This window comes from Leopardus geoffroyi, chromosome C3, assembly GCF_018350155.1.
Source record: "Leopardus geoffroyi isolate Oge1 chromosome C3, O.geoffroyi_Oge1_pat1.0, whole genome shotgun sequence".
Taxonomy (NCBI): Eukaryota; Metazoa; Chordata; class Mammalia; order Carnivora; family Felidae; genus Leopardus; species Leopardus geoffroyi.
The window spans coordinates 48,457,842-48,470,989 of NC_059338.1; the positions used below are offsets into that span (position 1 = coordinate 48,457,842).

Consider the following 13,148-nt stretch of genomic DNA (forward strand, 5'->3'; position numbering starts at 1 on the left):
CTTAAGCATAATTGAGGCCTTTCAAAATAAAGGAGGGAAAAGTGATTTCCTTTATGAACTATTACACAATCCTACACAATTTGCTAAGAAGATCGCTCCTACGGCACCAGAGAGCCAATTTCGGATGAAGGATCAGCAAAGTCTCATGATGCCCTCTGGACACTTGCTTTCCCACTTCATCACCCACACAGGTACCAGCAGGAACTTTATACTTTATTAAGGGAACAGATATTAGAGGTAGAAGATGTGGCTGTGAGGCTGTGCTAACTGCATCAGTATCAGAATTTCGGACTTAATGTTGGTAAACTTATGGAAAAAAAATTTCACAACGTTTATGTTAAAAAGCTAGTAGCCAACAATGTTCAAATACTTAACAATGAAGATGGAAGTACTTAAGAAAAATGGGAAAAGAAAGAGAAGTGCAAGTATACATTACCCTATAAAACATCCTGTCACCGAAGCATAACATCTCAGCAAAGGCATTGAGCCAGCAGTGCAAAAAGGCAAAAAACGTAAGGAACAGTATCAGCACACCTAAAAATAAGATGAACAATATTAAGAGTCTTTCCAAATAGTTCATATACCTAGCAGTTAATTTTTTTTAATGTTTATTTATTTTTGAAAGAGTGCATGCACAAATGAGAGAGGGGCAGAGAGAGGGGGGGACAGAGGATCTGAAGCAGACTCCACGTTCACAGCAGAGTCCAACGTGGGGCTCAAACTCACGAACCACAGGATCATGACCTGAGCCAAAGTCGGACGCTTAATGGACTGACCCACCATGGCACCCCCCAACAATTAATTTTATGTCACCATTTGCTTAGTCGTAATTTTCTGTAAAATAAAAGTTACTGTTCCAGCTTACCCATTCAAGTGATGACAGAATGTTCTTTTGAAAGTGATTTTAATTTTAGAAAGCAATAATTACCTTCCAAGCGGGTTTCAAGATAAAAAGAAAAAAAAAAAACAGGCTAGGTCATTTGTTAAGTTTATCTGATTTGAGAGAGAAGGAATGCTAGTGGGGGAGGGGGAGGGGGAGGACGGGGAGAGAGAGAGAATCCCAAGCAGGCTCCACACTGTCAGTGCAGAGCCTGATGCGAGGCTCAAACTCACACAAACCATGAGATCATGACATGAGCCAATGTCAGACACTTCACCAACTGAGCCACCCAGGTACCCCATGACCCAGCCTGTTTTTAATAGAAATGCCTAGATGAAACCTGCTTCAGACTCTGTGTCTCCCTCTCTCTCTGCCCCTCTCCTGCTCACACATACTCTCTCTCTCTCTCTCTCTCAAAAATAAAAATTAAAAAAATTTTAAAAGAAAAAAAGAAATGCCTAGATGTACGGCTTAACTTGGTACCCAAGGCCTTTTAAAATCTGGCCCTCATGCATTCCTCTAAACCAACTGCTTAAAACTGTGGGAGATTTTGGGGCACCTGGGTAGCTCAGTGGGTTGAGCATCCGACTTCAGCTCAGGTCATGATCTCACGGTTCATGAGTTCGAGCCCTGCATCGGGCTCTGTGCTGACAGCTCAAAGCCTGGAGCGTGCTTTGGATTCTGTATCTCCCTCTCTTTCTACTCCTCCCCTGCTCACACTCTGTCTCTCTCAAAAATAAATAAAGATAAAAAAAAACAAAAACAAAAACGGAGGGAGATTTTGCTCCTCAGAGAACATCTGACAATGTCATTGTCACGACTCAAGGGATATGGGCTGTACTACTGGTATCTAATTAGAGAGGTGGGGATGCTGCTAAATATCCTACAATACACAAGATAGCCTCCCTAAACAGAGTTATCCAGCAAAATGTCCAAAGTGACCAAGTTAACCAATCTGACTCTACTCGCACTGCTGTAAACATTGTCCATGACTGGACTCCTGCCATCCTAAAATCCTCCGTATGCCTCTGCTTCCATCCCACCACCTAAAAGCACATTTCCACCAGTTCTCTGCCAAACATCTAGCTGTTTTTCAATACTCAGTATCAAATGTCATGTCTGATGTGATGCGAAGTTCATCAGCACCTTGTTCATCCCAGTTAATATATATTACGTTGTAACATATATTATACATTATATTGTAAAATATCCATTTATATGCCTACCCCTTTCATTCACCTGTTTATTAAAAAAATATCAAAACATATTTATGGAGCATCTATTATGTATTAGACAATATCGGAAAGACTGTGATTGGCTGACGGGCCAATCCTTGATCTCAAGGACACAATCCTTGATCTCAAGGAATTTGCAGCCTAGTGAGGAAGATATGCATTTAATACATATTCTATTAGAGGGACAGATAAAAGAATTTATTGGAGTAAATCTTGGGGGACAATCATAAAGGGTTACCTAGGAGCATGGGAGAGGGAAAGGAAGAAGGAAGGTAATAAAAGACATAACCAACATTTAAGAGGTAGAGAAAAAAGAAAGAAAGTAAAGGAAACTGTAAATATAATTAAAATGCAAGCTTCCAGAGAGTAGAGTATGTGTGTCCAGTTCACTACTAGGTCCACAGCACCTGGCACATAATAGGTACTCCTACATCTCTAAAAAAAGAACTAAGTGGAATGAATGAAGTTAGGAGATAGAGGTATGGCCAGAAAGACAGGAGAACAAGAACAGGCGGCGAGAGGTTTCCAAATGTGGTCAACAGCATCCAACAAATGCTTCCTGGAGAGGAAACAGGATAAAGGCTAAACCATCTACCGGATTTAGAATCAGGAGGTTACCAGTGATTTCAATAAAGGCCATGTCTGCGGCCTGGATGGAGTCGGAGGAAGATTACAGTAAAGTAGACAGTGAACGGGAAGATCAGGTGTAAATATGGACTATCCACAGTCACAGAAAGCAAAACTTGAGTGGAAGTCAGAAGACAAATGGGAAGACTGGGCTGAAACTGGAAGTATACTTACTTAGGAGACAGAAAGAGGGTGACATGGGTACAGATGTACAGATGAGTTCATAGCAAAAAGCAGGTAAATCAAAAAAGTGCATATTCAATAGCCCTCTTTTTCCTGCATCAATAGGCACATTAACTAGTACCCATGTTACCTGGCAAGATGGAATTAAATACACATAGGACCAGAACGCGAGCGCTGAAGGGCTCCTGCTTGATATTCCGAAACAAGGGGGTGCAGAGCCTTTCAAAGATGTAGTATACATAAAAAAGGCAACCAAAAACCTGGAAAATAAAAGGACATACTAATCATGGCTTGATAAGGAAAGACGGGGATTTTTTTCCTTCAATAGAAGAGAAATGTGACCCTCAGACTGATGTTTCCATCTATGTTCCATTTAGTGCTACTACATAAAGTTGCCAACCTACAATCCTTCACAGATATTTCTCAAGCCTAGTTTCTATCATACCTTCTCTCAAGCCTTTACCAAATGACATACCAAACCCTTGGAACCTGCTTATCCTGTTACATAAAACCCAGAACAGAGGAACTTATTTCATAAATGGGTATTTGGTTGAGACAAGATTTTAAAATGGAAACTTCTGGGATTTATGATTCTTACCATTCAAACTATACCCACACATATATTTCCCAAAATAAAAAACCATAAGGGGAGGGAGAAATAAATGTAAAGGCTTACTAAAGTTACCAAATGAAATGACTTAATTAAAATAAATTCTTTTACTGAAAGAAATGACTTTTGATGTTGACAAAACAAATACCATTTACTGTACTGGTAACATTTTAAAAGACTTCAAAAAGCGTTCTAGAGTCCCCAGATGACAAGAATTTACCAACAGCTTCAATACATTAAATTAGTATTATAAATTTGAATCCCCATCTCCCACCAATCAACAAATCTTAAGTGGTTAAAGAAAAAATTCACCTGTAAAAACTGCATAGCGACATAACCCCATCTTACAGTGGGAGTCCTAAAAAGGAAGAAACAAAGTAAGTTTTCTAAAGAAAGCTAATGAACACAGAACATCATTTCTGGCATAGGAAATGCCTGTATAATTCTGTCCAGAATTACTGCAATCGAATCAGATTGCCAGAATCACCATTTAGGGCTTTCCCATGCCAGCATGAGAATTAAAACTCATCCTATACTCTTTATAACCCTATATGAACTGGCCCCTGCCTACTATCCCACCTCACTCAGGCTACACTTCTGGTGCTCAACACTCTTCGAACCTCACGCTACCATTACCTGGGATAGTTGTCACGGTAGATGAGGGTAGGCGCAAACAGGAAGTACAGATACTGGTTGACTGTGGGTACTGGAACAGTCTCTGGAAAAGGAAAACTGTGGTTAGATCAGACACTCTTCAACTTCTCCTGGCAAAACTAAAAGGGAGAAGAAAGCACACAATAGGGAAGAATAAAATGACTTCTCTTAGCCCACGTCACTTCTTCCTGATCTCCCCAGATGAAGACTTCTTATTCTTATACGGATTCAGTATTACCGATCTGTCTAAACTAAGTTATTCCTGTGACTTAGAAATACCTTCTAGAGTTTGAAGCAGCAATTCAAAGGGAAGCACACGTGGGTGTAATGAGTCTATTAACATCCTATAAAAATAAGACCAAGTGTAAGAGGCTGGTGATCAATGTTTTTCAATTGTAGGTACGAAGGCAAAACGGGAACAATCAGGAAACAGTAAGACAGTCTTCCAAATCAGTATGGATCCTACATATCTGAAATCGAACATAACGTCTACAGAATGTAATAAGCCATCCCACTAAATACCAAAGGTTGAAATATTCTATTGAATAATCCTTGACCTAATGAAATTACATACTTGATTTCTCCTTAGCTGAATTTAGTACCCGAGGCACATTCTCTCTGACAAATGAATAGGCCTTCATTATGAAACGAATCTACAAAAGGAGGGGGGGGAAAAGATGAATTTTCTACCATCGTCTTGTCTCCATAAGCAACCCCAGAACATCACTAGATTGTAACCATATAAAGAACTTCCTAATTTTGCATACACCAACTCAAGTTCACTTTTATGGAATAAAACAAATGAAAAACAAACTCTAAGGAAGGACATGTTATTACTCAAATTATTTTGCATCTAACAGCATTATCTATTACAACCGTATTACGGTAAGAAACAAAAAACCTATTCAAACAAAGTTTCCTGAAATAGTCCTTCCCATTAGTCACACAGAACATTACAGACAGCCAATGTAAGTCAGAAAATTCTAAAGGGTGTATGAACAAAATAAATCCCTTATTCAGATGGGAACCGTTTATATGACAGAACAATGAATCGGACACCTCAAAGGTAGAGTTTTTAATTACAAAAATATTTTACACTTTAAATGATTTCTACACGTGTTCAAGAACAAAATTTGAATTCACCCAGCACAGTTCAATATAATTACCAAGAATCAGAGGATACTGAAACTAGTATGAATTTTAAGATAGGAGATGATCTAGTTTACCACTTTAATTTTATACACAATAGCACAAAGAACCAAATAGAAAGATGTATCCAACTAATACAAGTAAAAATAACAGAACATCAGTATTATTTTAACTAAGTTAAAATAACTAAGTTGCATTGCACTGGGCAACATTCAAAACCTTACCTGTTCAAGTATGACAATACTCCGGGAAGCTGGTGGGAGCGTGTAAGCTAACGCAACATATGTTGGTACCAAACCTAGAACTCCTATCAGGAAGACCATGAAAAGGAAGCCATGGATGAGACAATGGACCACTGGGTGAGAACTCTGGCTGTAGCCTCTGGCCCAATGTTGAAAGAGGAAATAGGGAACTGAAAGTGTACTCAAGAACATGGTCGACCACGTCCACATGGCAATAGGAAATTTGCCAAAAGCGTAAGACATGAGATTGAACTCAAGCACCAGCCTAGGGAGAAGAAGCACAGAGAAAGAACAGAAATTTTTAATGTGCGTTGACTCACAGAATCCCAAACTTTCAGACCTAAAACTCTGAACCTTAGGAAACACAACAACATTAATCTACTCTAGTTGTGGAGGTAAGAGCTGTGCTAGAGAGAGAACTGCTCCAAAGCCTCTGCTTCACAATGTATCCCAACAACAAATTTTCTAAAAGCCCTAATATAATATAGTTTTTGAACATAAGGTACCCAAGATAACCTAAAACAATAAAACTTTAAACTTCTTGTGATTAGATTCTAACATTCATAAACTTTCAGTTCTAAGATATTATAAAGTTAATATCTAAAGTATTGAAATAGCAATCACTGTTACGTCCAAAAGATGATTTTTAAGAATAGGAATAATTCAAAACTCTACTAATATACTATTTAAACCATTATGTCAAAATGTGACTTTCTAATAATGCACATAATTCAATGTATGATTACCACCCTATCATTTTTAAAGTTATAATTTCATTTTTACATTAAAAAGAAATGTTTTTCAAGCATAATTCCAATAAGCTACTTATTTTTAGTAACAACCTGAAATGCATACCGTAGCAGAAAATTGATAACAGTATATACACAATTTTCCCATTTAGGAAAATTATTTAGAAACTGCTAAAATGTACTAAAAAAGACCATTTGAAAAATAAAACTAATGAAACTTCCAATATTCCATTTAGTTGTGCTCTTGAGAGAGAGGAATCTCATCCTCCAGTGAGCTGCTCTGGGATTTCCTGAAGCAAACTTAACCAAATCACCAAAATTTACCAAAATTTAAATGTCACAAAAGCTCCCAATACCCCATGCAGGAACTAGCCAAACATTCATTTTCTTGCCTTACCTTCCTTCATCAATGTAATCTACTACGAGTGTGCTGAGGATAAAGAGAATGAGCAGGGCAATAAACATGTGATATATTGTTCTGATGTGGTCCACCTCAAACAGCTCGCTGTAAATGCAGTTCAAACCAATAAATTAATTATCTATATTTAACTTTAAAACACCACATATTAAACACTTAAGGCAGTTCGGCAGGGGTTTAATCTACCCTTGAATAGTAATCATGAGCAAACATCTCCAGTAGTAATCACAGAATATTAAATCTGAAGCAGAGATAGTCAATGACATGACCAAGGTAAAAACTTAATGTAAAAGCTTAGCATAAGGTTCTTTCTAATAAAATGATACTGCCTTCTAGAAATAGCATGGATATCAAACATTTAAAACAAATGATGGGCATTCTTGAAAACCTGCCGGAAGTGGCTGTTTTGTAAGTAGGCAAAAGGCAATGAAAACAGGAAACACAAAAGCTATTCCAAAGATTACAAGTTTTTTTTTTTAATCTTATTCTTACATTCCACTCCCTACACTTAACTTACATTAAGTGTTATCTATTTCCAACATGTTAAGATTCACATACATGTGGGGAGCCTGAGTGGCTCAGTCTGTTGAGCGTCCAACTTTGGCTCAGGTTGTGATCTCACCATTTGTGAGTTTGAGCCCCACATGGGGCTCACTGCTGTCATGCAGAGACTGCTTTGGATCCTCTGTCCCCCCCTCACTGCCCCTTTCCTGCTTGCACTCTCTCTCTCTAACATTTTTAAAAAACATAAAAAAAATTCATATGTATGCATTTCTATAACGATGATAATCAACCACTACCCTACATATCTATAAACTTAACCATTTACAAATGCTTTTATTTTCTATCCTCATTGATCTTTTCATTTAATTAGGGCTACTTTTAAAATACAGCAATGACTTTCTAGATGACACCTTCTTAAATAGGTATTTTTTATATTTGACTAAAACACGTTTGTTTAGCCTTGTTTTTGCAAAGATGTATGCTCATCATCTAAATAACTTTTCGATGATATTTTAGATTGCCCTGGATTAGGAATCTTCAAATTCTAATAAAAACCCACCTGATCCATAAAATATTTATTTCCTTGGTTACAAAAATGTTTTATAAGGGCACCTGGGTGGCTCAGTCGGTTGGGCATCCGACCTCGGCTCAGGTCATAATCTCACAGTCTGTGAGTTCAAGCCCCGCGTCAGGCTCTGTGCTGACAGCTCAGAGCCTGGAGCCTGCTTCAGATTCTGTGTCTCCCTCTCTCTCTCTGCCCCTCCCCAACTCACACTCTGTCTCTCTCTCAAAAATAAATAAACTTAAAGAAAAATGTTTTATAATTATAGGATACTTGAATTTTATTTTTTTATATAGCACAATTCTATCATTAAAACCTTCATTACAATGTTCAAAATCATTTATTTTCCCTTTTATGTGAAAAGCCTGCATTTCCCCCCAGACACAGATTTTAAAAGATAAATTTCTTCAAACAACAGTGTGGCAAACACTGAAACTGTATTCTATATAACATAACAGGTCCAGAAAACTGGCCTTCTTGGGGTGCCTAAATGGCTCAGTTGGTTAAGTGTCCGACTTTGGCTCAGGTCATGATGTCACAGTTCGTGAGCTCAAGCCCTGCATGGGGCTCTCTCTGCTGTTAGCACAGAGCCTGCTTCAGATCCTCTGTACCCCTCTTTTCTTCTCATCAAAATTAAGTAATACAGATCAAGTTGGCTCACAGAAAGCAAATTTTGGTAAGTAGAAGATGGTTATTTTTTTCTGTTTTGAGAGAGAGCGAGAGTGCGTGTGTGGGATGTGGTGTATGTGGAGGGGGGGCAGAGGGAGAGGGAGAGAATCTCACGCAGGCTCCACGCCCAGCTCGGAGGCCAATGCAGGGCTCAATCCCACAACTCCAAGACCATAACCTGAGCTGAAATCAAGAGTCAGATGCTTTAACCAACTGAGCCACAGGCACCCTGAAGATGTATTGGTTTTAAAAAGCACATTAAGGGGCACCTGGGTGGCTCAGTCGGTTAAGCGTCCCGACTTCGGCTCAGGTCATGATCTCACTGTCCGTGAGTTCGAGCCCCGCGTCGGGCTCTGTGCTGACAGCTCAGAGCCTGGAGCCTGTTTCGGATTCTGTGTCTCCCTCTCTCTCTGACCCTCACCCGTTCATGCTCTGTCTCTCCCTGTCTCAAAAATAAATAAAACGTTAAAAAATTTTAAATAAATAAATAAATAAATAAATAAATAGCACATTAAGACACTCAAGGTAATTTTTCACCAGCCCAACTATTTCAGATGACCTGTACTAATGCAGGTGAAATTATAGTAGTCTGTTAATGAATAAATGACTGAGTAAATAAATAAATGATCTACTCAGAGAATACTATAAAAGAAACAATCATTACCTACCCAAAGTACAACTTTAATTTGCAGTTCACAAATGAGGTCGCCACGATTAATATACATTGCTTGATTTTTTTTTTTTCCATAAAATTCACACAATCAGGATTCTAAACTAAGTAAATCTGAGAAAACTATCAAGTCTCTGGGCTGGCTAGCCAAAGACATGAAAAATATACATAATATACTAAGAAGACAGCAACACTAGAACTCTCATAATGGGGTTTACCTAATCAGAAAACTTTTGTTCTAGCTTTTTCAGTAATAGGTTCTCTGCATCACAACTTCAAGGAATTTATCAGAGGACAGTTAACCATTGTTACCGCTAACTCCTCCTTTAAAACTAGACATAGAACCAGAAGATCACAGAGGACGAAAAGAGACAGCAAGTGTACAAGAAGTATCAAAACCAATGATTTATATGAATACAGAACAAACTCACTAAACATGTGTAGATTAAGCAGTGATTTTAATAATCAGAACACTTTTAATTCAAACTAAGAATTTAATAAAAGCAACTAAAAATACTCACTCTAAGAGAGACCGCCTTACAACAAAAATCTTTCCATGTTCTGGAGGTGCTCTGAGATCTCTGGAAAGAGCAAAAAATTAAATTAAAATATAAATACAGCAAGTATTTTAAGAAATGTAAACCTATAGATAAGAGAAACTATAGCATATAACATTAATAAAGCAGCTTCTCACTATGACCCAGGCACCATGTTAAGGGTTTTATGCATGTTGTATCATTTAATGTTGAACAATGCTGTGAGCTATATACAGGCCTATCTGGTTAGGAAAGAAGAGATGTCACTAGAGCAGGGTTCGAAGGCTCTCCATAGCCCAGCCCCTATGGAAATGCATGCCTGCCATCACACAGACGGCCACTCTCTTCTCCTAACAGGCCTCTAGCCCTGCTCCAGTTCACACGCTGTTACTGGCCTGTCCTCTGAAACTGCACTGAAATTCATGATGCCAGGGCACCTGGGTGGCTTATTGGCTAAGCATCTGACTCTTGATTTTGGCTCCGGTCATGATCTCACATTCTGCGATTTTGAGCCCCACTTTGGGCGACCGCAGGCCCCACTTCAGGTGAGCATGAGCCCCACTTTGGGTAAAAACAAAACAAAAGAACAGAAGCCCCACTTTGGGTGAGCCCAGCTTCTCTCTCTCTGCCCCTTGCTCACTTGCGCCCTCTCTCCCTCAAAAAAAAAAAAAAAGGCATGGTCTTAAATGAGGTACATGTTTGTTATAATCCTCATATTAAGATGAAGAAACCCACCCTTAAAGTGGTTCATTTGCCCAAGACAACACAGAGCTAATAAAAAGTGGTATTAGCATGTGAATCCAGGCATTTTTCCTGCAGTCCATATTCTGACTACTGAGCATGATCAGAGTACATGTTTGCACTAAAAGAAACTAATATTCATACTTACTTAGCTCTATGGTTTTTATCTCCTTCAAGAACAGAAAAGCTCGTGATGGCACACCCACCACTGTCTAATGATGTTGATTTCTCAATGAGATTGTTCACAAAATCATCAAAGTGACTGCCAACTTCCTTCATAAAAAATGGCTTCAATTCCTAAATTTTAAAACAAATTAAAAAAAAAAAAACACATTAGGAACTAGCACATGCTTGCAGGTTATTAACATTTTTCCAAAGGATTCTCTTAAACAGAGCTAGATCAAAAGAAATCCATGTTTCCAGACTCATTCTATGAAGCCAGCATTACTCTGATTCCCAAACCAGACAGAGACCCAGCAAAAAAAGAGAACTACAAGCCAATATCCCTGATGAACATGGATGCAAAAATTCTCAACAAGATACTAGAAAATCAAATTCAACAACATATAAAAAGAATTATTCACCATGATCAAATAGAATTCATTCCTGGACTACAGGGCTGGTTCAATATTCACAAATCAATTAATGTGATACATCACATTAATAAAAGAAAGGATAAGAACCACATGATCCTGTCAATAGATGCAGAAAAAGCATTTGACAAAATACAGCATCCTTTCTGAATAAGAACCCTCAAGAAAGTCGGGATAGAAGAAACATACTTAAACATCATAAAAACCATACATGAAAAGCCCACAGCTAATACCATCCTCAATGGGGAAAAACTGAGAGCTTTCCCCCTGAGATCACGAACACGACAGGGATGTCCATTCTCACCACTGGTGTTGAACATACTGTTGGAAGTTCTAGCATCAGCAATCAGGCAACAAAAGGAAATCAAAGGCATCAAAATTGGCAAAGATGAAGTCAAGCTTTCACTTTTTGCAGATGACATACATGATATTATACATGGAAAACCTGACAGACTCCACCAAAAGTCTGCTAGAACTGATACATGAATTCAGCAAAGTTGCAGGATACAAGATTAATGTACAGAAGTCAGTTGCATTTTTATACACCAATAATGAAGCAACAGAAAGACAAAGAAACTGATCCCATTCACAACTGCACCAAGAATCATAAAATACCTAGGAATAAACCTAACCAAAGATGTAAAAGATCTGTATGCTGAAAACTATAGAAGGAAATTAAAGAAGTACAAAGAAATGGAAAAACATTCCGTGCTTATGGATTGGAAGAATAAATATTGTTAAAATGTCAATGCTACCCAAAGCAATCTACACATTCAGGGCAATCCAATCAAAATCACACCAGCATTCTTCTCGAAGCTAGAACAAGCAATCCTAAAATTTGTATGGAACTACAAAAGACTCCGAATAGCCAAAGTAACATTGAAGACCAAAGCGGGAGGCATCACAATCCCAGACTTTAGCCTCTACTACAAAGCTGTAATCATCAAGACAGCATGGTATTGGCACAAAAACACATAGACCAATGGAATAGAACAGAGACTCCAGGACTGGACCCACAAATGTATGGCCAACTAATCTTTGACAAAGCAGGAAAGAATATCCAATGGAAAAAAGACAGCCTCTTTAGCAAATGGTGCTGGGAGAACTGGACTGCAACATGCAGAAGAATGAAATTAGACCACTTTCTTACACCATGCACAAAAATAAACTCAAAATGGATGAAAAGACCTAAATGTGAGACAGGAAACCATCAAAACCCTAGAGGAGAAAGCAGGAAAAAACCTCTCGGACCTCAGCCGCATCAATTTCTTACTCGACATATATCCAAATGCAAGGGAATTAAAAGCAAAAATGAACAACCGGGACCTCATCAAGATAAAAAGCTTCTGCACTGCAAAGGAAATAATCAACAAAACTAAAAGGCAACCGATGGAATGGGAAAAGATATTTGCAAATGACATATCAGACAAAGGGCTAGTATTCAAAATCTATGAAGAGCTCACCAAACTCCACACCTGAAAAACAAATAATCCAGGGAAGAAATGGGCAGAAGACATGAATAGGCACTTCTCTAAAGAAGACATCCAGATGGCCAACAGGCACATGAAAAGATGCTCAACGTCACTCCTCATCAGGGAAATACAAATCAAAACCACACTGAGATATCGCCTCATGCCAGTCAGAGTGGCTAAAACGAACAAATCAGGAGACTATAGATGCTGGTGAGGATGTGGAGAATGGGAACCCTCTTGCACTGTTGGTGGGAATGCAAACTGGTGCAGCCGCTGTGGAAAACAGTGTGGAGGTTCCTCAAAAAATTAAAAATAGACCTACCCTATGACCCAGCAATAGCACTGCTAGGAATTTACCCAAGGGATACAGGAGTACTGATGCATACGGGCACTTGTACCCCAATGTTTACAGCAGCACTCTCAACAATAGCCAAATTATGGAAAGAGCCTAAATGTCCATCAACTGACAAATGGATAAAGAAATTGTGGTTTATGTATACAATGGAATACTATTTGGCAACGAGAAAGAATGAAATCTGGCCATTTGTAGCAATGTGGATGGAACTGGAGAGTATTATGCTAAGTGAAATAAGTCAGGCAGAGAAAGACAGATACCGTACGTTCTCACTCCTATGAGGATCCTGAGAAACTTAA

General features: G+C 38.5%; 1 protein-coding gene across 3 annotated transcripts in view; it reads right to left on the reverse strand.

Annotated features, from left to right (window-relative positions):
* Positions 1-13,148, reverse strand: part of SOAT1 (sterol O-acyltransferase 1) — an 84,836-nt gene that overhangs the window by 13,673 nt on the left and 58,015 nt on the right. For all 3 annotated transcript variants that reach the window (XM_045452734.1, XM_045452735.1, XM_045452736.1), the window contains 9 exons: positions 10,578-10,726; positions 9,674-9,733; positions 6,727-6,834; positions 5,563-5,845; positions 4,764-4,842; positions 4,172-4,253; positions 3,848-3,893; positions 3,056-3,185; positions 437-534 (listed from right to left, as the gene is read on the reverse strand). In XM_045452734.1, coding sequence (XP_045308690.1) covers positions 437-534; positions 3,056-3,185; positions 3,848-3,893; positions 4,172-4,253; positions 4,764-4,842; positions 5,563-5,845; positions 6,727-6,834; positions 9,674-9,733; positions 10,578-10,726 — 1,035 coding nt within the window. The remainder of the gene's footprint in view (positions 1-436; positions 535-3,055; positions 3,186-3,847; positions 3,894-4,171; positions 4,254-4,763; positions 4,843-5,562; positions 5,846-6,726; positions 6,835-9,673; positions 9,734-10,577; positions 10,727-13,148) is intronic.